The sequence below is a fragment of the Mastigoproctus giganteus genome, chromosome 7, assembly GCF_048544385.1.
Source record: "Mastigoproctus giganteus isolate SK-2022 chromosome 7, ASM4854438v1, whole genome shotgun sequence".
Taxonomy (NCBI): Eukaryota; Metazoa; Arthropoda; class Arachnida; order Uropygi; family Thelyphonidae; genus Mastigoproctus; species Mastigoproctus giganteus.
The window spans coordinates 37867419-37894601 of record NC_143581.1 but is presented as its reverse complement, the minus strand read 5'-3'; the positions used below and the strand labels follow the sequence as shown (position 1 = coordinate 37894601).

At 39.3% G+C, this 27183-nt stretch overlaps 1 protein-coding gene, 1 long non-coding RNA gene and 1 pseudogene across 2 annotated transcripts in view; 2 read left to right on the top strand and 1 right to left on the bottom strand.

The window, feature by feature from the left end:
• Positions 1-27183, bottom strand: part of LOC150082825 (uncharacterized) — a 339289-nt gene that overhangs the window by 222451 nt on the left and 89655 nt on the right. The window lies entirely within an intron of this gene.
• The window catches only part of LOC150082824 (BTB/POZ domain-containing protein kctd15-like), a 127694-nt gene continuing 106133 nt past the window's right edge, over positions 5623-27183 (top strand). The window contains exon 1 of the mRNA XM_090377620.1: positions 5623-5862. Coding sequence (XP_090233746.1) covers positions 5720-5862 — 143 coding nt within the window. The 5' untranslated portion in view covers positions 5623-5719. The remainder of the gene's footprint in view (positions 5863-27183) is intronic.
• On the top strand, positions 6200-10674 carry LOC150082826 (zinc finger protein ubi-d4 A-like; annotated as a pseudogene).

Genomic DNA, 27183 nt, shown 5'->3' with positions numbered 1-27183 from the left:
TTTAAATGATAGTTTGAGTTGTCCCTGATCTTTCGCCTAGAGATCGGGTTATTCGGGTCGAACAAAGACCGGAATAACAATTACACTGCGGCCTATTTGTCTACAGGTATTAGCAAAAAATAACTGAGGCCTATTCCAACAGAAATCTACATTGGTAATCAGGAAACTATTAAATTATTCCTGGTACTCATATTTCATATTTTACGTAGTAGCCCTTACTACCAAACACCGTCAGAAAAATAAACCATGAACACAAGTAGAACGAAGGATTGGGCGAACCGTGCGGTCATCCAGGTATCATGATAAGGTGGGGGGAAGAGAGAGGGGGTGCGAAAATGGAGGGGAAAAAAACTTGTAATACAAAATTACATTTTTGTTGTAACGTAGGGGTTAAATTTTATAATAAAAACTGATAATTACCGTAGAGTCATATGTGGCTCCGACCGAACTCCGGTAAGTTCGCTGAAATCGCCAGACTACATACTCATAAATATTTACCCCAGTCAGGCACATTCCTTTCTCAGCAAGAAATGCTTTTTCTTTAATTTACAGTTAATTTAAAATTGTTGAAAGTTTCTGGACATTTACTATAAATCTGTCTAACAGTAATTATGCAAAATTTTTGGAAAAAGAAGCAAGCCTTAAATTACGTGGGCGATATCTAAACTACGTAAAATAGTTTACGTAGGTATACGTACATGAGCAAACTAAGCGCGCACATTTTAACGTAGCCAGATTACAATATTACAGACAAGTTTGCGCAGGGTCACAGTTAGGTTTCCACCGAACACGAACGGTTAACGCAGAACCACGGGTCGAAATGGAAAATTTTACGAAACAGTACGCTCATTATAATATCTTATTTTCAATAGTGAGGTGTAGACATTATGCTACCGATGAGTGCGACGAACCGCAGCGGACATAATACTTTGACTAAAAATATCGGTCACCCAGACTTTAAAAACAATTTGAATTCTATTCTTTTTCGTTCCCCTTGCCAATAGCAAAGATTTATAAGTTCAGTCTAATGAATCCTGGGTAGCCTCAACTTATAAATCACATTGCTCACCTCGTGTCTTTGTTAATTACTGTACATATGATTAGGTTCAGGCGCTTCCGTAGCCAGGTGGGCAGGAGGAGCAATGCGTAGCACACGCTTCTTGATTAGACCGGGGTTCGAGCCCGTGACCACCAAATACGGAGGATACGGAAAGGTCAGGGAATGACCACCACATATCCCCGGAGCAATATGGCCTTAGTTGCTAATGCTCCTAAAAACCAAATAACAAACAAAACGATTAGGTTCAATCTACACTGAGTGATCACTGAATTATGACCACCTACCTAATACTGTACTTCGTAGGTCCCCTTTTGCCCTCAGTACAGCAGCTATCCGACATGGCATTGATTCAACAAAATGTCGGAAGCGTTCAGGAGGTATAGCCAACCAAGCTGTGTGTAATGCGGCCAGCAATGCAGGTATGGAGGTGACTGGTGTATCCAGACGCCTGATATGCCTTTCCATAGCGTCCCACAAGTGCTCTCTGGGATTGATGTTCCGAGGCCAATCGATATGCTGAAAGTCAGAACTGTGTTCCTCAAACCATTCTTGCACAACAAGTGCCCGATGGCTCGGCGCATTGTCATCTTGGAAGACACCGTCGCCATTCAGGAAAAAGTGTAACATAGCGGGGTGTTCACAATCAGCAAGCAGTTGGCAATAGCGGAGACCACTGATACAGTGTTCCACATGCACCAGGGGTCCAAATTCCTGCCAATGAAACATGCCCCACACCATACAACTGCCTCCACCAGCCAACACTTTTGAGACCATGAATGATGGATCAAGAGCCTCCTGTTGTTGACACCAAATCAGTACACGACCATCCACGGTGTAGAGTAAATAACGTGACTCATCCGACCAGCACACCTTCTTCCAATCTTCTAACATCCAACTTGCATGCTCTTTGCATCAGGCGAGTCTTTTACGCCGGTGAACCTTGGTTAGGAGAGGATGCCGTAGGGATCGTCTGCTGGTATAGCCATACGTGCGAGCATGCGCATGGTCATGGCAGATATTGTTCCAGGTTGGCCCATGTTGTATTGGGTAGTCAACTCTTAAACAATGCGCCTCCGTAGCCAGGTCGGCAGGAGCGGCAGTGCGTAGCACACGCTTCTTGATTAAACCGGGGTTCGAGCCCATGACCACCAAATAAGGAGGATGCGGAAAGATCAGAAAATGACCACCGCATATCCCCGGAGCAATATGACCTTAGTTGCTAATGCTCCTAAATAACAACATAACATAACTCTTAAACAATGCTGCGCCTGTATACGAGTCGTCGTACCCGGCGCTCACCTCTAACTTCAACCTTTCGCTGACCATTGCAGTTTTGCCGTCGGGTCGTTGTTGATCATTTTGACGCCAGTCCTGATACACTTTAACTACGGCGGCTCTCGAACATCCCATCAGTTCAGCCGTTTGGAAAATCGAGGCACCAGCTTGTTGAGCATCCACAAACCGTCCTTTATCAAAGTCCGATAAATCCTTCCTTTTACCCATCACGCTTGGAAATTTTCTACCTATTGAACCACTGACACCTTATTTATGCTATGTAGGTCGACTAACTGCGCACTCTCGTACCTCACTTGGTCAACGGGTCGCAATCACTTTTCATAAGGATGGTCATAATTCAGTGATCACTCAGTGTATGTATAAACTTAAATGCTGCTTTTTTATTCTCACTCGATAAATTTCCAACATAAACAAATTCTCTTGTTTTTACTCCAGGACAATCGCAGAGTTGAATATATTTTCTACGATTTAGGATAATACTACTCATAAACAAAGCTATTCGTGATAAAAACTGTAGAAACAGTGAAACAAATATAAAAGTTCCTTTTAAAAGGAAGTTATAACTCACTGTTTTATGGCAACCGTATAATTTTCAGTTTTTTTAAAATGAACCAAATTTTTGTGATGCGAAAGAGCAAAGGGTAGCAACAATTAGTTGGCGAAGTTGGAGAAAAGCGGATTACGGGACAAAGGGAATAACTTGCTTTTTACAAAATTGCTATAGATAGCAGATTTATCTTAAGTACAATAAACTGTTGAAATAACGGAACATTCGAACTAACGCACACTGAGATCGGATGTTTACATACAGAGCAGATGTCTTGCAGTGCCGAAAAAAACAAAACAGCAAATCACGTGATTACTGTACAGTATTTGTTTACGTTAGCCATTTTGAAAGTGAATTCTGTACTGATACCGCTGTTTTACATTTATTTTAAATTAAAAACCTCTCACTATGGCTCCTAAAGTTAATAAACCTCATACAGAGAAGAAAAGAAGAACAACATCAAAGCTTAGTGACAAACTTGATATAATCCAAACTATTACATCAGGGTCACCCGGAAAGTTAATTCATATACCCATGTGTATTGTGACAGTAAATTGCGTGTTCTCTGGTTGATTTGCCTACTTTGCCTGAAGAAAAACTTGATATCTACGCCTAAGACCGACTAACTCGGCTACGGAGTGAAAAAGGCCCATAAAAAATTCTTCGCGTCATCGATGGGATTCGAACTCGGGCCCTTTCCACACGGTGTGGGGAAGACGATGAAACTGTTACCACGCAGATTAAACTTGATATAATAAAGAAAAAAGAACGGGGCGTAGGCAGGAGTGCACTAATGGCAGAATATAACATTGCATCTTCAACGTGTTTAAGTTTTTTATGTGCAATTAATAAAATTGCAATCTTAATCTATTTCTTATTTAGCTCATTATTACTGCATTAAATATATTAAAAATAAAACTTTCTAGATAACGGCACCTTGAATCCCCGAAGGTGCCGTTATTCTGACAGTCTACTGTATGTATTTGTCAATCAACTGGTAATCCATCATATTTTTGCGCATTTGTCCTCATTAGTGTTAATAATTGCCAGTGGAATCTTTTTGTGCATCCCGACTAAAATATGTATAAAGTTGCATACCGTTAAATGTTCTAAGGATGAATTCACATACTTTACTTGGGTATAAAATGCTTTTTTTTTGTATCGACTTATTCGGTTTCGAATAATCAGAAGAAACAAAAACAGCGCATATCATACAAAGGATTTGAAATATTCCTTTGCGATTTTTTTTAAAATCAATCATAAGAGGTTATATTTTAATAGTAAAATTTGCATTCTTTTTTTATTATTAATGAAGATATTAATTCGATGCGGAATAATCAACTAAAAATAATCAATCCTAATTTAGCATTAGGGTTGATTATTCCTTATTTCGTTATATTACATATTTCTCCCATTGAGAGGGGATGGTGGACACTTATGTTCATTAAACTATAAATATTACTTTCATTCAGGGGGAAAAAAAAAAAAATATATATATATATATGTTCCTCGCAGAATAACAAACAATCAGTCAAACCTCAAGTGATCCGTTTGCCCCAAATTCCTATACGCTCTCCCAGGATTAGAGCCGGTCAACGCTAAACCTCTTAAAAATAAAGACACGATATCCTGCCGCAGTCTCCGTCGATTAACCCTTCTAAAAGTACACAGGTAGTAAGTTTTTACGCATCTTCCAAAGGAGCCATGCTTGAAAAATATAGTTTTAAAAATCTTCTTGAAAAATATAATTTTAATCTGCAGAATGTTGATCGCCATGCACCATTCATGGCGAGCGTTTAATTATACTGCAGAGTTTATTATGAAAAACGAATTCATTATAAGAAAAAAAAGCGGGAAAATTTTCAGTGAGTATTTAAGTACTGTTCTAAACTGTGTACTCAAAAGGGTGCTATGAATATCAATATACCCTCAAGTACCCACTACCGTAACTGAAATGCGTTAACTAAGTAATTCAAGCGGCAACTACACAAAAAACAAAACATGGCAGCTTTGTGCGTAATTAAGATTTCATTGCTTTTTATCTGTAGAGTGGTCCTCAATAATAAGCGACGAAAGCCACATAAATACTTCACCATTAACACTCACGCAGTGCTAGTTTCACAGTCTGAGAAACTTAGCACATTATCAACAGCATAAACTTTTCTCCTCCGCTGGAGATCGGTCTGCATACCTAAGTTGTATACTTAACAAATGGCTATGAGCCAGCAAACCAAAGTCGACACAGATGGTGGGATACGCATGCGTGAATAAGAGAAGCTGGAAGTGTACAATGCAAGAGATGGAGAAGATGCAGGTCGCGACGAGAGAGATGTTAACCCCTTCAAGTGAAAGGATGCGGTCAAACATGATGAAGTGGGATCCAAAAACTGGCCATATGGAAGCCATCTGCAGGAGCTGGGCGGTGGTGCTATACCGTGCACAAGTGCGCCAGGCTCTGCTGGGGATCTGCCTACAGGAGCACGCCCATCGATCGATTGCATCTCGTGTCCCGAGGCAGTGGCTGATGATACCAGGGCTTTCGCCGGCCTTGGAACCGACGCCCGTAGCTACGTTTCCGCCACCCAAAAAAAAAAAGTTGCTTGAGGGCCCGAGGCCTTGTTGTCTGCCTGGCGCGCTGCCTGCCGTATGCAGTCCGCCCCGGCACACTGCCGACGTGCTACCTCTTTCCCCGCGGCTATGATTAACCCTTACTTCGCCTAGAACGATCCTGAGGAGAGGCCGCCCGCAGCCAAGAGGCCGTAACGGTCTTCCAGTCTGTCAGTCTGTTTCCAGCACTTGCTTGTGCGCCAATTCGTATGGCAGCCCGCGGTGCCGAAGCTCGTCCCGTCCCTACAGCCGTGTCTCCGGCTACGCCGCGCCAGAGTCTCAGTCCCTCCACTGTGGTGGATCCAGCCGTCGCGTCTGCTGCTGCTTATGCCGGTCACTTCTCAATCAGCAGGTAGGACATTCCGATATCTTGTGTAACCAGCTGCCCTCCCCGTCAACACCATTGATTGGTTGAATGACGCTGACCTTCATTAGTTGCTTTTATAAGATGGTTAGGTAAGTGATGGCTTGCAGTTGAGTGCGTTGTCTGATACCGGAAATGTGTACCGATTGCGGCCGAGCAATTATCTGTAGCCAAGATAATCAGTCACTTGTGCTTAGAGTTGTTACTCAGTAGACGGCTAGCATACGTACAATGTTCGGGATGAATTGTTAAAATTTCAGTTGATTCGTCGTTTCAGTTGGTTCGTCGAGTTCTCTAAATTTAGACATTCAGTAAAACTGTCGGTATGCCGTTTCCCGATGGCACGCTGACGGCTCTCAGTATTTCTTTAAGAAAGCTGGTGGCTTTTTTAATACTGACCAGGTTAAATTACGATCTTTAAACAAATAGTACTTCAGGCAGTCAGTTTACGAAGACTCTGCATTAGAAGACAAAGTAAAACTAACCATTGCTGTTACATCTAGCAGGAAGGCGCAACACTGGAATACATTCCGTGTGATAGGAAGTGACGTCATGCTGTACTCCGAGTCCTTATAGATCAACAGGAAAGCTGTTTCGTTGCGGCTTTTTCCATAACTTCATTAATGCGCGCGCTCTCTCTCTCTCTCTCTCTCTCTCTCTCTCTCTACGAGTCTAAGTTGTAAATCTGTGCTCAATTCAGTGAAATTTCCTTTGCTTCTTTGGTAGTGGGACTGTTTTTGCCGAAATAAGCGAGATGAACGTTGTAAAATCCACATGGTGGTTAGCGGTCTAGCGGTTAGTTCAGAATTGTAAACACCGCTCTAATATTAATTTTTAACTAAGTATTAACTAAGGAAACAAATTAGTGACGGAACATACAATTCAACTAGAAAAATATTTAAATATATTCGTTCTTCAAGAGGTCATTCGTTTGGTTTGTGCAAAGTATTTCTCGAATTGTGGAAGAGAACGTACAACGGAAACTTGAAATAACACTAGCGATCAGCGTAACCTAATTCATGAAGATAGTGCACAGCTCACAGAATTGTATTTCAGTTTTACTAGTTAACTGCCTCGATCCTTGAATGTATAACAATTTAAATTATATTTCGCAGCGCTGTCAGCTTATTTGAAGCAGTGCTAACCAATGCGACTAAATCTAATGTTTATTAAATTAAGTCCACTCGGAACTACGAAAAAAAATATTCGTGTAACTAATGTGAAACGCCAGATACCGTTGTCCCTTCAGCAAATTGGCTGTTGAATGAATAACTGTTGAATTTAATTTCGGATTGAATAATGACTTAAGTACTAATTGCAGAAAGTATAAAGAATGAATATCCAAGTTTTAGAGTATACTGATTAACAACAACTTTACTAATAGTTCCAATAATCGTATTCTTTGTGTATTCGGACAGAGCAAACAAAGGAGTTAGAAGAAATGCAAAGATAAGTGTAAAATTAGCATCAAACTACGGACATTTACAAATCAAATCATTTCCTTCATTTATTTATTTTAGTTGTGTAGAGCAAACGTGAACAGTAGATTTTTATATAAATTTAAAAGCTGGATATGCTCATAAACATTAGGTAGTGGTTATAATGTAAATCATTCTTTATCCAATTTTGTCTTAAAATAAGGCAAACACTGGCATGCGGTTTAAATTAAAAGGCACTGGAATCTACTCGCCTATTTTTAAGTTCAAGCTATTTGTTGCCTGAACATTTTTTTTTTTTTTTTTTTGTCACATTTTGGCTGAAAAGACTGAATTTTTATATTAAAATTAGACTAAATATTACTGTTTAAATTATAATTCATGTATTTAAAATTTAACGATTCATTTGCATTTTTTCGTTAGCTGTAAAAATTTTCCCCGTCCTCGGTTTAGTCTAAAAACGTCGTTATATTTTAAGGAGACAAAAAATATATATATAATAATAATAATAATAATGATAAAAGGTTGTATGTGATGTTCGCTCTTCCAGTACGTCATTTAGCTATGTAAAACAGCTAATCTGCAGAGAACAATTTATGTCATTTCTCCTGCTACGACCGTTGTGTTATGTATACATATATATATTACATTATTTATTGTTTAAAATATACACACACACACACACACATATATATATATATATATATATATATATATAATTTTAAGGTGTTAAAGATAAAGATAATTTTAAGGTGGTAAAGCAAAATGTGAAACATTTTACTCTTTTAGGTTTTAAAGTTAGTTTGAGAGTTTTAAAGAATATCTGTGTATGAGTACGTCCGTTTCAAAAGTGCACAGGTTAAGTTTTCAGAAAAACTGAGAAGGGGGAATAACTTTCTAATAGGCAAATTTTAAATTCAGAAATCGTAAAATCTAAATTAGTTCCGATTTTAATATCAAATTCAAAAACTTCAGTTCAAATATGACAAAAATGATCCAGACGACAAATAGTCTAAACAAAAAAAAAGAGAGATGTACAAAGGCAAATGATGGCGCTATTTTGAAAAGTGTCTACAGCACTACTGTATAAAGCACGTCCAGGAGAGGGTATTTCAGCGCCTGAGGTAACTATTCAGAAGTGCGCACGTTCCTTCTCCCCAACAAAGTATATCATACGAAGTTTCACCATTCAATTCCTTAATCCTGGCGCTCCTTCTAACTTTGCGCCGAAACAGGTGCCTCGGTCGCAACACACTTCGTTCCGGAAAAATACAAATTGCAACACAATCTAGTATTTGACTACTGCTACGAATTGCACTTAAAAACGACCAGTTTCTATAAGAATTATTCATACTTGTTTAGCAGTCATGTTTTAAACTTAAATTTCATATCCGTTATTTTACTACTGTGGATAACTTTTAAGTGCTTATAAAATTAATTCCGTCTCGATAGAAAGTTACCGTAATATCGGCTAAAAAAAATTCGAAGGAAGGTACTTTCAAAAAGTCAAAATTAACAAATATGATGAGGAGTATTTAAATTTTGGATTTCCAAAAACGGAAGTAAATATTGAGGAGCAACAACGTGCACTGTCTAACTGCTTCTTTAGCCGTTGACAGAATGAAGCCAAATTGAAAGGGCACTTTGAAGCGAAACAATAAACATAATTATATTAGTATTTTTGTTTTACTTAAAAAGTGGATAAATATTAAAAATCGTTTTTGTTTTATTCTGACAGTTCGGTTATTCTCACAGACTTCCCCATAAATGGAATACTCTGTAGTAATGGAATACTACAGAGTATTCCATTACTTACTCATTAGGCTCCACTTCTCCATGACAATATAAGCGTGTCACCTGCCATTCGTTCGGAGAGGTCTAGGTTCGTATCCCGTCGAAAACAAGAGGAATTCTTAAAGGCATCTTCAAATGCAAGTGTAATAATACACGATAAAGATCACATGTAGTATGTGATCTGTAGCATGTGGGGTGGTGAAGTATACTCAAAGTACAAGTACACTACACTCCAAAAGTATCCGGACACAGGTCGGTTTCACACTGACGTCACTGTTTACACACTGTTTGGGGTTCACATAAAAAAAAAAAAAACCTTCAACGGCGTGTTGGTCCCCGTTTGGCCACTATGACAACCCCCACCTTCCTGAATAGGCTTTCCACCAACAAACGACACACTGTGGAGGGTATACTCCTCCACTGTTCTGCTGAACTGGTCAGTGTTCATCCTATAGGTGTTGCACGGGGTTCAAATTAAAACTCTGTGCAGGTCAGTCCAACTTTTGTACATACATTTGTGTCCATGAATCATTCTCGAACAGAACTGGCTGTATGCTTGGGACATAGTCTTGTTGAAACAAACAGGGTTGAACCAAAGAATTGTCATATTGTAGAGAGCATGGAATTGTGCGCAATGCTACGGTTGGCATTGGAGTTCGTGGTTCCCACACAACTATTAAAAGGTCTAAACAATTATAGTAGTTAAGTCGGGAAAAGACAATGGCAGGTGCTGTGTTTTTGTATTAACGAAAACAAAGTTTCCGTTTCGCGTTTAAACAGTGTTCTTAGTGTTCCATTCTATAAAGATGTAATACAAAATTCTGCTAATTATAATACTCGGCTTTGTATAGAACGAAAGATGCGATTACCATTCCTGGATGCACAAACTGTAGTAGACCAAAGCGATTGTGTACTGCGGATGCAGAAGTGGCAAAGAATGCCGGGATAACTCAAGGTCAGATATATATACATATCCTGCAAAAAGATGGAGAAAGGAGAAAAAAAAGAAAAGGCAGAACTTAAATGAATGATCGCTACCCTACATGACATGCCAAGAAAATTAATGCAAATAAAACAGATGCACATCAAATTAGTGCAATGGAAAACACTGCAATCAAAATGGAAGGGGAAGAAAGTGCTCATAAGCTAACTGAAGATTCAAAATATTCTTGGTATAAAGATATAGAAGATACCGGTGGGCCTCCAAATGCTGGTAAATGACCCAGACTCTGATTATGATGAATATAAAGATACCTATCGCAAAAAGAAAGGGAAAATAAGAAATACACGAACAAAAAAGAAAGACAGAACTGGTTATTCTGATGCAGAAACACCATACAGTTGTGAAATCTGTGGTGCCCGTTACAAGACTCGTCCTGGCTTATCTTACCACTACACACATAGTCACAACAACAACAGTGGGTCGACAGATAACACTGAGGAGGAGAACAGCTTTCCCCTCCCAAACCCTCTTCTTAAGCAGGTGACGGATCAGCCCCCTACTCTTCAGGAGAGACCTCTTCTAATGACCCGCTGGCAGAAAAGAAAAGTGCCTCTACCAAAGCAGTAACTGCAAGTCCTTACGATTACTTTTGCCTTGAAGACAGTGGTGAAAACAGAAAGACCAGACAAGCAGAAGATTTGGTTTCTTGTGATGACTGTGGTAGATCAGCCCATCCTACTTGCCTTCAGTTTACACCACACATGGCTGAGGCCTCCGTAGCCGAATGGTCAGGCGCGGGAGTGCAGTAGCTCATGGTCTTTAAGTAGACCGGGGTTCAAGCCCCTGACTGCTAAATACGGTCGATCATCCAACCCGCGCTGGAACAGCGTGGCAGATTATGGTCCATTTCCCTCAACATGAAATGTTGAGGAGGTTTCCATCCTGTAGTGGGTTGATAATGGTTGCAGTTTACATTTTTTATGGCTGAGTCTGTGAACAAATATAGATGGCAGTGCATTTGAATATAAATCTTGTGGTCTGTGTGGAACATCAGATAATGATGATCAATTGCTGTTCTGTGATGACTGTGACAGAGGTTACCACATATACTGCCTTACTCCACCACTTTCTGAACGGAGCCACTTTCATGGAGCTGTCATTTTTGTATTGAAGAATACCATAAAAAGTAATCCCCACTTTCCCAATAATACATGATCATTCCTTATTTCTCATAAATCTATACAGGGTGTCTCATAAATATTGGTATAGACGTTTAGAGGAGGTAGGTAACATATAAAGGAATGTGAATCGCATAAGAACCCATAACCGAAAACGTTACGGGAAAGTAGTAGCAGAGGCACAAGAAGCAGAAATGACACAAGACAGTAATTAGTGGCAAACGTTTATTTGACATAATATTAACAATGGAGTACGAGATGGATGCATTTCATAATGTTACAACAGATGCTCGAAGGTTCCACCATGAGACGCGATGCATGCGTGACACCGACGCAGCATGGATTGGCGGACACGGTCGAACACACCTGGAGTTTCTTTGACAGTAGCAGCAGCACAGACGAGTCTCACCACGAGATCCATTTCCGTCTCCACAGGCGATTCATACACGATAGATTTGAGCCCCCCCCCCCCACAGAAAGAAATCAAGGCTCGATAAATCAGGTGAGCGTGGGGGCCAGGCAACGGATCCACCACGGCCAATCCATCGACGCCCATAACGCCTGTTCAAATGGTCACGAACATACCTTCCATAATGGGCAGGCGCTCCGTCATGTTGAAACCAAATGTTGCGTCTCATATTTGCTGGAACATCGTCAAGTAACCCTGGTAGAACTTGTTCAAGAAAGATCCGATATTTAGAGAAGTTTATGCGGGATGGTAGTATGGGCGGACTAAGCAGTCACCGACCATACCTGCCCAAACATTTATTGCGAAGCGATGTTGTGCCGAATGGGGCGCACACCGTGTGGGCCCTCTGCTAATCCATGCACTAGGTGCATGTCTGCCAGCTCACAGTTCTTATATCGATGAATGCTCTTCGTGCGGCAACTACTGCTTGAATGAGTAAACCAGAAATTTTCCCTCTCGCGAATTGATGAACAGCGCCGTGTACCGACTTACGGTAACGTTTCCGGTTATGGGTTCCTATGCGATTCACATTCCTATAGATGTTACCTACCTCCCCTAAACGGTTGTACCAATATTTTTGAGACACCCTGTATATATGGGGAAAATTGAGTCTTTTAGATGAGCAGAAAACCCACTACACTATTATTATGGGGGACTTCAATGCTAAGGTTGGAAAAAGAAAAAACAGCGAAGAAAGGGGAACTATAGGAAATTTTGGAATTGGTGAAAGAATTGAAAGAGGTGAAAGACTTGTGGAATTTTCAGAATCTCAAGGACTGTTAGTAATGAACACTTTTTTTCAAGCAAAGGGTGAACAGAAAGTGGACATGGAAGAGTCCAAATGGATTAACTACTAATGAAATCGACTTCATCCTCACTAACAGAAGATATATTGTGAATGATGTTACCGTCCTGAATAAGGTAAATGTCGAAAGTGATCACAGAATGGTAAGATGTACGCTTGATATAGATGTAGGAAAGGAAAGGAAAAAAACTGACTCGAGTAAATAATACAAAGGTCTTTGAGATAACAGAAGAGGAGAGAAAGCAGTATGTACTGGAACTTAAGAACAAGTTTGAGCTTCTGCAGACTGCTCAGGACCAAGATATCGACGAGGAATATTACAACTTTCTGAAAGCGATAAAGCCCAACAAACCTATAGGGAAAAAGAAATCCAAAGAAGAAAAAATTAGTCAAGAAACACTTGTCATGATTAACCGAAGACGACAAATGAAGAGCAGGAAAAACACTCACAGGGAGAAAACTGAGTATACTGAGTTATGCAAAACCATTAGAAAGAGATTCAGAGAGGACATAAGAAGATTTAACACAAGAAAAGTAGAACAAGCATTAAGGGAAAACAAAGGATTTAAATCAGCAGCCATAAGCAGTAATACAAAAAGACAAATGATACTGAAACTGAAGAATAGCGATGGTGTACTTATAAACAGCAGAGAAGGCATAATTCAAATAGCAGAAGACTACTATAGAGAATTATACAAGGAGCAGGGGAATTATGCCAGCAGTGGGGAAGATGGATTGCAAAGTAGCAACACATACGACATACCTGATATTCTTCCTGATGAGGTAGAACATGCATTGAAGAAAATGAAGAATCAGAAAGCCCCGGGTGAAGATGAAGTTACTGTAGAGTTGTTAAAATTGGGAGGAAGAGACATAACACAAAAACTGGCAAGGCTCTTCACAAAGTGCATTAAAAAAGGTGTGACGCCTAAGCAGTGGAATAATGCAATCATAGTTTTGCTGCATAAGAAAGGAGATAAATCAAAAATTGGAAATTATAGACCAATTAGCTTGTTATCCCACATCTACAAGTTGTTCACAAGGATCATTACTAACAGATTAGAAAAAATACTTGATGAGAATCAACCGAAAGAGCAAGCTGGCTTTAGGACAGGATTCTCAACTATGGATCACCTTCACGTAATATCACAGCTAATGGAGAAAGCAAATGAACATAAAAACACCATTATGCCTGGCATTTGTGGATTATGAAAAGGCATTTGACTCCATACAGCATAAGGCAATGTTTCGGGCACTGGAAAAACAAGGCATAGATACCCCATATATTATGATTTTGAAGAAAATATATGAGAGTACTACCTCCTTTATTAGACTAGACAACGACTGTACGAAATTTAAAATCGAGAAAGGAGTTCGACAAGGAGACACAATATCTCCGAAGCTGTTTACTGCAGCCCTTGAGCAAGCTTTCAGAAGATTCTGGTCGCAGAAAGGAGTCAATGTGAACGGAGAGTACCTAAACCATTTACGATTGGCAGATGACATTGTGGTCATAAGCCACGATCCAAAAGAATTAGAGGAAAATCTTAATCAGTTATGCACAGTTAGTAAGGATTTTGGACTAAAGATGAATATGACTAAAACAAAAGTAATGATGAACAAGTATGCCACAGAAAGGGAAATAATGATTGAAGGAGCAGTAATTGAAAAGGTGGAGTCATATACTTATCTGGGACAAGTTTTTAGCTGTAATAATGATAAATGGCTGGAAGTCAAGAGAAGAATAAGTTTTGGATGGATAGCATTCAGGAAATACAGTCACATACTGAAGAGCAATATCCCAGTTTGTCTGAAACGTAAAATAATGAACCAATGATTACTCCCCACCATGACTTATGGAAGTGAAACTTGGGCACTCACCAAAAGAATGGAAGAGAAGCTGAGAACTACACAGCGAAGAATAGAACGAATTATATTGGGAATCAGACTGTTAGATAAGAAGAGAAACACATGGATTAGGCAGCAAACTCAAGTAAAGGACATTCTTATCAAAACTAAAGAACTAAAATAGTCTTGGGCAGGACACATAGCTCGAAGACATGATGACAGATGGACTAAGAAAATAACAGAATGGTATCCAAGAGGAGCTAGAAGAAAACCTAGAAGACAAAGGCGGAGATGGATAGATGAAATTCATGAGTTTGTGGGTAGTAAATGGATGGCCAGTGCTCAAAACAGAAGGAACTGGAAAGTTGCTGGAGAGGCCTTCATTCTGCAGTGGATTGAAAATGGATGATGATGTATATATGGGGAGAAAGAGGTTAATTATCATCTTATAAATGTTCTACATTCATAATTTCATAAGTAAAGGGAAGAATTTTTTCCCTTTTTTATGAAGATACTTTTAGATTTGTTAATTCTTGTGTTTAGTTTTTCACGTTTGTATTTCATTGGAAAATGTTGACTTTCACTTGTACAATGAAACATTGATTGTCTTAGACCAGCGGTTCCCAAACTGGGGTCCGTATACCAGTTCTAGGGGGTTCACGAAACGGTGGTTGACCACACACACACACACACACACATATATATATATATATATATATATATTTAGAGGTCCGAAAACATTTTTTGATATTTAAAAGGGGTCCGCGAACTTTTTTTGATTTTTGAAAGGGTCCGTAGATCTCAGTAGTTTGGGAACCACTGCCTTAGTCCATAACCAAGAGAAACAGGCACCAAACCACTTTTTTAGAACTTTATTACTGGCATAACGTTCTCCGGGAATTTTCACACCCATCCAACTTATCGGAATATGGTGTTGCAGGGTATCATTCCATAGAATCTATTTCTTGTTCTATGGGCTAATTACGGCGTTCGTTGCACCACGCGTGGTGAGATCGCGGTTTACGGGATTAGTGATGTTTGGCTTATGCGACCGCTGCTCTCCCATGAAAACCGAAGTGGTGGAATCCCGTACATAGAGCGTTTCTACAAACTTCCACTTCTAGTTGATGTTATTTGTTGTTATTTTGGTTTTTAGAAGCATTAGCAACTAAGGCCATATTGCTCCGGGGTAAGCGGTGGTCATTCCCTGACCTTTCTGCATCCTCCGTATTTGGTGGTGACGGGCTCGAACCCCGGTCTAATCAAGAAGCGTGTGCTACGCACTGCTGCTCCTTCCCACCTGGCTACGGAGGCGCCCTTCTAGTTGATGTCTTGCAGGAATGTCTGACGAGATTGTCGTGCTACCCTTAGAGTCCCGTCGCCACCAAATACGGAGGATGCGGAAAGGTCAGGGAATGACCACCGCATATCCCGGAGCAATATGGCCTTAGTTGCTAATGCTCCTAAAAAAAAAAAAAAAAAAAAAACCCCTTAGAGTAAGTATCCTCTGGTCACGTGGAATCGGCATGGCGGTTTTCCTGTGCGTTGCTGGACGGTAGTAGTAGTACAGTCACTCTTCACTACATGATAACATCACCGACAGTCGATTTTGGGCAATGTAGTCTGTCGGCGATTGCACAAATCGACAAAAGAGCAATGTGACATCCGATAGTAACACTACTCTCTGATCTGGCGCATTATAGCCTTAGACGCTAATGCGCCATATAATCCTAAAACAACCAACCAACTACTCTCTAAATCAGTCAGCAGCTTGGCTCTAAATGCCACAACGAAGATTTGATACTAAGAACAAATAACTTGTGTGGCTCACACGCCTTCCATATATATCAGTATGGATCCCTTGTTTATCCGGTAACGTCCAATGGAATATAAAACAATGGTTCCCGTAAACATTTTGGAGGTTTGTTTCTTTGTTATTTGGAGCATTAGCAACTAAGGCCATATTGCTCGGGGATATGCGGTGGTCATTCCCGACCTTTCCACATCCTCTGTATTTTGTGGTGACGGGCTCGAACCCCGGTCTAATCAAGAAGCGTGTGCTACGCACTGCTGCTCCTTCCCACCTGTCTACGGAGGCGCCACATTTTGGAGAGCAGTGTACTTTGTTAATGATACCCGAACGATTATAGTAACAAGGAAATCCCAAGTTATTATTAGACTTCAGTTGTCAGAATATAATATGCAGTAACTTACATGTTAAGACGAAGTTGACTTTTTTTAATAAATACCAAACGTAATACATAACGAAATTATTATGCAAAAAATTATACTAATGAATAAATCTTTATTGCGACATCCTACTCCAGCTGCAGGCTAGTGGTTTTTTTTTTTTTTTTTTTTTTTAAAGGGACATCATTGTTGACATAACAACAAATTAAAAGTAAACAATGTTAAAAATAAAATAAAAAGGAGAAGAAACAGAGTGGTAATCCATAGGTAATTTCCAGATAGATATTTAGAAAACAAAAATCGGAGTACGTGTCAGTTCCAAAATATTTTTATCTGAATGAAAGATATGAGAATACAGAATATGGTTTGTCCTTGTTTATCACTTCGCCTCCAAATATGGCACCTTTTGCAAAGAATTAACAGCACGTAACAAATTCTTAAGAATTGTCCGTTTATCTTCATCTTTATAACCATTGATATAATGATTATGAATATGACAATATATTTTTTTTAATGATTCCCATTTTTCTCATAAATGAAAAACACCGAATTCGATTTCATAGAAATATACTATATCCACATTTATTATCAAAGTTTACCTGACTTACAGAAATGGAATACATCTATTTACCAGAATCCATAAATCAAATCAAAACAAAAAAACACTAAATACAACTAGAACCAAGGAAGATTAATTAGGACATTTTAGTTAAAAAATAAACACTGGGCAGTGTAACTTGAGGGTCATTTTGCATCTCACCATTCCGTCCAAAATTCCATCAATTAAATAAATTTTCAGTTTATACTCCGGGACGACCAAACGGTCAGAGGAATTTACAATATACACAGAATACAAGAAACAGCACCGTATTCAGCAGCCATGGGCTTGAACCCCGGTCACTCAAGGCACGTGTACTTATGCACCCGCACCCGCGCGCCTGACCACTAGGCTACGGCGGCCTTCTTTCTGCTATTGTTGTTACCTAGAAACTCACTATTGTTACCTACAAGCCTAAAATGGCTTTTTTTCCCTCCCCCTTTTTTTTCAGTAGAAGTCATTTTGTCTTCCAACTCATTTATCCGGCGACAGCATAGGTTTAACTTGTTGTTCAATGAATATGCCACTTGTTATTTTTTGCTTCACACAATTCTGAAACTACTGAGCATATACAAGAGCGTCAAGTTCGTCCTAGGGCCAGCATGGGCCTTGGGACAAACATCCTCAATGGGCTAGTAAGTTTTTTCTTGTAGGGGCCCAAGACTCTAGTTCCGGGCTCGAGGAAGCTGACGTTCCCCCTAACGCTCCTGAGCATATATACTGTAAGATACTGCTTTGAATATTCAAACCGTCGACAAATTGCTTTACTAGCCCTAATGTAATGTAAGGCGGTGGCAGCAAGACCTTTTCTATTTGACTAGAGCATTTTTAACTGCATTGTTTACTAGACTAAGTCCTGTATGATAAGCCATGCTCTTCCAATATACTGCAGTGCTGGCCAATTGTTCTGCAGCCCCATAGACAGAGGAGGTAAGCAGAACCAGAGATATAGTTTGCAAGGCAGGTACAGAACTCACGTGCGTAGTTTATATCATGTTTTGTTCACCCGCCCGGCCCGGTGCGTTGCACTCCGTGCACCCACCTAGAACCGCTCCTAGAGGCTGGTTGGTTTGTGGTTGTTGGGTTTTAGGAGCATCAGCAACTTAGGCCATATTGCGCCGTATGTAATAGTTGCTGTTTGCTGGACGAAAAACCCAAGTTTCCAGGAGGAAAACCCATGCACCCTTGCCTGAAATCGACTAACTCAGCCACGTAGTGAAATAGACCCATTAAAGTTCCTCGTGTCATTGACGGGATTCAAATTCAGGTCTTTTCCGTCCGGTGTTGGGAGGACGGTGATTATATCAACTGTGCTACCCAAGGGGCCACCTACATGCAAAGATAGTTAATGTAACTACCTTGCAACCCAAGAAGAAATCCTGGCAGGCTGAAGACATCTCATTTCTAGTTTTCGTAGTTAATCTCCAACAATGCCTTATATTTTCATCGTCTTCCTTCACTTGAACCGAGTGAGCTACAGGAATCGATGGAAATGTATTTCTCTTGTGAACAAAACAGCTTTCAGACTTCTCGTTCAGTTGTAAATGAGCAGACACCACTCTGTCAGATTGCGATCAATGGCAACTTCAAAAAGACTATTCACATTTCAGCAGCACAAATAATCAGCAACTATGCAGAAAGTGCAAAGTGAGGTGCCTTTCTCTCTAGACGGTTTCGCAACTAGGATCTAGTATACTCCGCTCCCTTAGGCTTAATGTCAGAAACTCTACACTGCATTTAGTGAGACTTAAATCAGCTAATTCTTACCGATTAGAGAAATGTGGAGATTTATTTGAGCATCCTTCCTTGAAATCATGGCCATCCTGTTTATCAGATGAGGCTTCCGCCTCTTGAGTATCCTCCAAGGAAACTGAACTGAGAGTTGCCAAGTATTCACTGCATGATGCTGGAGAAATACAAGATGGTATACTCGAATACATAACACTTCTTTGAGCTTCAGTTTTATTATACACTACCTGGGTACTTTATCAGGGCTATGAAGGTTTCACTATATGTAACAATCAATGCAAAAATATGCAAATCGAAAGTTCAAAGCAATTACGATTTATGTAGTCAAAAAAAAAAAAAAAAAAAAAACTTTAAAAGGTTGTCACAATGTGCTTAGAATATAATGTTTTCAGCTGTCGAAAAAAAAAAAAAAAAAAAGAGCACAGAAGTCTGCGGTACAAAAGTGAAGCAGTGAGGTATACAGTCCATCCATAGTAACAGAGCTGCAGTTCTGGAAAGTGAAAACAACAGTTGTCCTCTTTTCTTCAGTTTCACCAGAGCATTTTTCAACCTGCATTATAAACTACTTTTGTAATTTTTTCGTGCATTATAAACTACTTTTGTAATTTTTTCGTGCATTATAAACTACTTTTGTAATTTTTTCGTGCATTATAAACTACTTTTGTAATTTTTTCATGCATTATAAACTACTTTTGTAATTTTTTCATGCATTATAAACTACTTTTGTAATTTTTTCATGCATTATAAACTACTTCTGTAATTTTTTCATGCATTATAAACTACTTCTGTAATTTTTTCATGCATTATAAACTACTTTTGTACGAACCTTTCGAATTATGGAACCATAAAACTTCTTTTTTTTAACACCAAAGCAACTAAGGCTATGAGGGGTTATATATTGGTATCTGTTAATTGCGTATATTCTGTTCGATCTGCCTTTTTGCTGGACGAAAAATCCGGGAGATAAAACCATGCCACTCACAAGACCAACTAAATCTAGCTATACTGTGGAGGGAGACTCAAAGAATCCTCGCGTCATTGACAGAATTCGAACCCAATCATGATTAATTCCATGAGGACAACCAGTTTTAATAAATATTGGTGTTTACTTTAATTTTCTGTCATTTTCAATTTTCTGTTTACTTCAGTTTTTTGTTTGTTCTGAATAGGCAATCTATTTCCGATAACGGCAATCATTTCAATAATGACGGGTAGACTTTAGATCAGTATTCCCCAAACTTTTTTGCTCGCTAACCCTTTCGGCTTAGAAAAATAATCACGGATCCTCACATCCTAGCTCATTTAAACATGGGATGACCGGACGATAGGTATCCAAAATTAAAAATTTATAACTCAGAACTGATTTATTATATGTTTACAATCTACCTTTTCAGACTGACACAATAAATAATTGAATAATAAACTGTCACTATTTGAGTATACAACCAATCGTACCTCACAGGCTACTAGTGTGTGAAGAATGGTGTCTTTTCGTCTCACAAAGTCCTTTAAAGTTGGGAGTGATTGTAGACAACTTAATTCTCATGTCGGGTGCGACATCCAGTCTGTAACGATATTTAGATTTTGTTTAAAAAAATAAGTAAAATTTAAAGTAGCCATTACCGAAATTATCCACGGATCTCCTGGGAACTGTTCGTGGATCCCTTGGATCCACGAACAGTTCCCAGGGAGCAAAGAGTTTGGGAATCACTGCTTTAGATTATTCAGAAGTTCAACTTGCTATATATGATTATGAAATAACAAGTAAATCAAAGAGCCCAATATTCTATTGAGAAGACTGGTTATTGAAATGCAAGCGATATTTAAAACATAAACACCGTTTCTAAATCTAGTATTTTTGGATACATTATTTACATATTTTATTTCTTATTGATGTAAATTGTTCCTAATAATCCGAAAAATTCCTATCATTTACAACGTTTTCATCCTGAGATATACGTGATTACTCACAGTAGCACAATATCTACTTACTGCCACATCACAAGTCAATTGGCCAACTTGTGACAATCTGGTTAAGTGGTGGTATACCCCTGATTCAATTAAGCCAGTTCATAATTTAAAAAAAAAAAAATTATTTATTTCATCATAATTAATATAAACTATCTTCTCAATACTGAAATATACATAGCGCAGATGTGGGAAACCACCGGTGGCGCCTAACCCTAAATACTATGCTGAACTATATAATGACATGACATATCATTCACTTTTCTATGTGGTGTTAGAAGACAGCGAATAAATTACAAGTTAATAGAAAAAAAAAATCAATTGATACACAAACAAATTACTTCACAATCTAGGATTCAGGCACGTTTTTTACATAAATAACTTTCATAATTTACTGTATGACATGTAATAAATAATAATAAAAATGTTCTTTGATAATCACGTGCCAAACAGTTACGTTTAGTTAATGAAAGAAAGGATGTCATTCATGACTTTTTTTTTTTTTTTTTTTGTTGTTGCTTCGACTACTTTGATCATACTGCGCCAGTTAGGAAATATTGCCAATTGGTCGTTATTGCGTATTAGGTCTGTGCGAGCGACTCTATTTACCTGCATAAAATCCCGGAATAATTTACGAGGGCAAATTCTCCTCTTCAGACTGGGCACGATTAACTACAGTATCGACTGAAGAGATCTTTCAGAATCTCTCCAGTTTCCGACGGGATTTGAACCCAAACGAGAAACAAGCCGCGGACTCGCTATACTGTCACGAAGCACAAAATTTGTAGTTCACAGAACCTTTTCTCCCCTTCCAAAGCAGTTTTCGAGGAACTTATTAATCTGGAACACGATGACAGCTCTGTAAAATATCAAACCGGTCCCGCTGTCATCGAAGGTGCCTGTCTCTTAACGGTAACAGCTGAACTTCTGATAAATTTCAGGTTTTGTAGAGTGACTGGCTAGGGTCACTTCTTTTAATGGTTGCCATTATATCTTCTAGTGGTGATTTGTGTTCGTCCTCTTCTGCATAACCTGATACGGCCAGAAGTGTGCCTGATCCTTGTATTCTGTGCTTAAGACCCATGTGGACTTTGCTGCAACACGTGGAGGATTAAAGCAGATTTATTTGAACAGCTAAAAATAGACTGCGTGATTAAAGCATTTGCTGATGCACCACATCCTTGTATATCTCCTCCTGCTACCCACTAAAGCGATTCGACCGGCGAGAAGCTGCCGTAACCAGAGTAACTCTGAAATATGCCGGAACACGTGTGGAATGTTTATTATTAATACTTGAGGTAATGTAAAATATAAGATTTTATTTGCACACATTAACGTTTTGCTCAAGTTTCACATTTCTCAAAATTAAATTCCATTCATTTGTTTTGCATATTATAATTTTTTAACCTTCTCTTTTTAATTTTTAGTCAAAAAATATAACGTAAAACTACTATGTTCCTAATGATTCACAATGAGCCTTCCCTGCATTTGTTTTAAAAATTTTATTTTACAATTCCATTGTTAACCATTATGAATTTATTTTAACTATTAAAAAGAAAAAAAAAAACTTCGCTTACTCATCCAGATGTTCACTCAATCTGTTTTTCATGTTGTTGTTGTTGTTATTTTTGGCGCAAGTGCTGCTCAGGCCATATTGCGCCGATCAGCGATGTGGATGATACTCATGATGACTGTTTTGCAAACAGTCAGAACTGATCATATAAGTTTATCCGTTTGATAAATGAGAAAAATTCTGTGAGGTTGGCATCGTTACCTATGATATGACAGAGGTTCAAAGATTCTTTAAGATTAGGAAGAAAACTGAATGAGAGTTGCCAGGCATGCGAGTATAAGGTGCATTCAACAAGCATGTGCTTCATTGTGAGTTAAGAATTGCAGTGTGTACACTGAGGAGGATCATTGCCTGTGAGGAGAAATAGGTGGGTAATGTGACTGTGACCAATTCTTGCTCTGGCTAGGATTACTTCTTCCTTTCTGTTTTCCCGGAAGCTAGAGGCCCATAATTGTGGATCTAGTTTTATTTGAAAGAGCTTATTATCTGGTTTATTTTGCCATATAAGTGTCCATTGTTCCTTACATATTCTTTGTATATTAGATTTGTAGTCAGCATATGGAACGAGAGCACATGATGAATCTGAATTAGAAGGATGTTTGGCGGCATAACCTGCACATTCATTTCCAGATATCCCAGTGTGGCCTGGGATCCAGCAAAAGATAACTACAAGCTGGCGTTCCTGAGTATGTATCAACACATCTCTTATAGTTTTTATTAAAGGATTCTTTGGTGAGGAGGTGTTTTGTAGGATTATAAGTGCACTCTGCGAGTCCGTATATATTATACTCTTTTTGATGGACAGATGGAGAATATTTTGTAGGGCAAGCTTGATGGCGAATAACTCAGCTGTATAACTGCTGCATTCGGTGGGAAGTGTTTGTTTGTTATTTGGTTTTTAGGAGCATTAGCAACTAAGGCCATATTGCTCCGGGATATGCGGTGGTCATTCCCTGACCTTTCCGCATCCTCTGTATTTGGTGGTGACGGGCTCGAACCCCGGTCTAATCAAGAAGCATGTGCTACGCACTGCTGCTCCTTCCCACCTGGCTACGGAGGCGCCTGGTGGGAAGTGATAGAGAGATGGTGTTAAAAGGGAAAACTGCTGCAGCATCTACTGCACTATCAGACTTTGATCCATCGGTATATATTTTTGTAAAAAGAGGATAATTCTCTGTGTGAGCAGTATGGAGTTGTTGTATATTGATATTTGCCAGGGAATGCTTCCCCCAGTTTAGGAAGTAATTGTCGCAGGATGGTATAGTATAGGCCCATGGGGCGACTGAACAGGTTGGATCTTGGAGGACTTTTTCGAGATGGACATTCCAAGTTTCTGATAGTGTTTGTAATCTGATACCAGTAGGCTGAACTGCACTGGGTTTATTTCTATAAAAAATTTTAAACTGTGGGTCACTAAGTATAGGCCAAATTGGATGGGTAGGCATGCTTCGAATTTTAGCTGCATAATTCAGAAGTAACACCTTTCTTCTGAGACAGAGTGGAACTTCATGGGCTTCAATATAAAGGCTTTGTACTGGCGATGTCCTAAATGCTCCTGTAGCAATCCTGAGGGCAGAATGTTGAATAGGTGCAAGGCGTGTATGTACGCTTTCCCTGGCAGAGTCATAAACTGGGGCACCATAATCAAGACGAGACCTAATTAGAGTTCTATACAATTGAATCAGGATATAGCGATCTGCACCCCATGTTGTCGAAGAAAGAACTCTGAGTACATTCATTTTTTTCTGGCAAGTAGTCCGCAGATATTTGATATGTTCTAGGAAATTAAGTTTACTATCAAAAATGAGGCCCAGGAGACAAATACTTTTCATGACTAATATAGGATGATTCGTTAAGTGAAGCTCTGGTTCAGGATGCATCTTTCGTTTGTTACAAAAATGAATGACACTGGATTTCTGATGTGATAGTCGGTATCCATTCTGTTTCATCCATAATTCAATATTGTTAAGAGAGATTTGTAGTTGCCTTTCGATGAAGTTCATATTCTGTGAACTGCAGGAAACAGTCAGGTCATCGGCATAGAGATATGTGTTTACAGGGACGGGTATGCATTTGGTTATATTATTTATTCTTATTGCAAATAAGGTAGAACTCAGAACTGAGCCTTGTGGGACTCCTTCCTCTTATATATAGATTTGCGAGAGGACTTGCCGATAGCGGACTTGTAAAGTTCTATGCTGAAGGAAATTTTGTATGAAATATGGTAAGTGGCCTCTGAGGTCAAGGGAATGTAGATCTTTCAAGATGCCAAAACGCCAAGTGGTGTCAAAGGCCTTCTCTATGTCAAGGCATACCATAACGAGATGCTCGTTTCGGATAAACGCATTCCTGATGTTTGTTTCAGCTTTGACCATGAGATCCAGGGATGATCGATTTTTCCTGAAGCCAGATTGGCTATCAGATATTAAATGTTTGGAGTCAAGATACCAGGTCAGTCGTCGGTGTATCATTTTTTCCAGGGATTTACCCAAGCAGATGGTAAGAGAAATAGGTCTATAGTGGTGAGGGACAGAGTGATCTTTCCCTGGTTTGGGAGTTGCCAGTACATAGGAGTGATGCCAGCATGTGGGGAATGAATGTTCAGTGAAAATACGATTGTAGAAAGTTAACAGCAAGGATAATGCTTTGTTATCTAAGTGTTTAAGCATTGTATAATACACTCCGTCTGGACCAGCAGCACTGTTCTTTGAGGTATATATAGCTTCTTGAAGTTCAATCATAGTAAGGGGCCGATTATATGATGGACACGATTTGGTTTTGAAGTTCAATCGAGATTTTTCAGCTGAAGCTTTAATCTTCTGAAATGACTGGTCGTATGCGGTCGATGCAGACAGCTGTGCGAATACAGAGCCTAAAGCATTTGCAATTTCTGCAGGAGAACACAGCTCCTGTCCATTCCAGTTGAGAATTGGGAAGGATGGAGGAGGAAATTTGCCATTTAATTGTTTTATTTTTCTCCATATTATTCTAGAATCTGTATTTTTATTAACTGAATTTGCAAATCGGATCCAGGAGTCTCTTTTTGCTTTCTTCCTGATATGGCGAGCCTTAGCTCTGAGTTTTTTATAATTTATAAGATTATTGGTAGTAGGATGTTTGCGGAATATATTCCAGGCTCGGTTTTTTTTTCTTTTTTGGCACTCCTACAATCCTCATTCCACCAATAATTTATGGATCTACGGGAGCTTGACTGTGACTGTGGAATTGGCAATAGATGCAGCTGCTGGATTTGTTTAGTGATATGGCTGGTGACTATGTCAATTGGACAAGATTCAATTATCTGATTATCAAAAGATACATGATAAGAATATTTTGCCCAATCAGCCTTGGAAAATTTCCATTTCATGCAGTTTTCTGAAGTCACAGAGTGTGAAGTTTGAATTTTACAGATTAGTGGATAGTGGTCACTGTTCAGTGGATCATCCAGAGCTGTCCACTCAATACAAGGAAAAAGGATTGGAGAGCATATAGATAGATCTATTGAGGACACAGTTCCTGTTTGGAGATGGATGTAAGTTGGTGAACCAGTATTTAGGATGGATAAATTCTGCCTGTCAATGAGCATTTCAATAAGTTGTCCCAGTCCATCTGCATTGAGAGAGCCCCACAATGGATGGTGTCCATTGAAGTCGCCCAATAAACAGAAAGGGGTTGGCAACTGCAGTATTAGATCTTCAAGTTCATGAATAGTGCAAGGCTGAGTGGGCGGTAGATAGATAGAAACAAGTGTTATAGTGACTCCAATTGCTATTCGCGCAGCAACCGCTTCAATAGAGGTTGGCAAAGGAATACGTCTGCAAGGGACTCGTGAATCTATGAGAATAGCAACCCCACCGTGAGCTTTATTTGTAACTGGTCTATCCTCTCTGAAAAGAGAATAATTTTTGATCGAGAGAGATACCTTAGGAGTTAAATATGTCTCCTGTAAACAGATGCCAACAGGATTATGACGTTTAATTATTTCCTGGATGTCATCAATATTACTACGCAAGTCTCTGCAATTCCACTGGACTATGTTATTCATTGTTTAGATTTAGATGAAGGAGCTGAGTCTGTCTGTTTTTTAAAGGTCTGTTTGCCGCAGTCAATTTTAATTTTTATCTCTTTTTGAGAAAACTGGTCTCTTGTCTATTTCATCTTCCGGATGGATCTCCAGAATGGTTTCTGTTTCTTCCTGACTGGGGATTTCATTGGTATCCATAAGGACGGAGTCAACTGGCTGTTTGCTAACGGGGTCTGGTTTCTCTGTTGGAACGGATATTACAGGGGCTGCACGGACAGCAGGTGGTATGGTGATTGGCGTGTTGTTAGCCCTGCTTGATATATGTTGCTTTGATGATTGTGGTGCAGAAGAGAGCAAGGATCGAGCCCATTCAGCAATAGAGATGTTTGGTGGAATTGATGTGTCAGTTTGGATGGATACTGAATGAAATTTTTTAGAGGCTTCGGCATATGTACGTCTAGGCATCTGTATTTGCTTTCGTGCTTCTGGGAACGAGACTTGCTTTTCTATTTTATATTTCTGGATGAATTTTTTTCTCGTATTTCCACACGCCTTTACAGTTGGGACAAAGAGAAGACTGGGCATTACAATCAGTTTGGGCATACTGGGTTACCTCGACAGACTGTTTGTGAGTGTCCAAATTTCTGACACATAACATCTTATTGGGTTTGGAATATATGGCCGTATGCGACAATGCAAATACCCTGCTTTCACTGACGAAGGCAGGTTTGGTG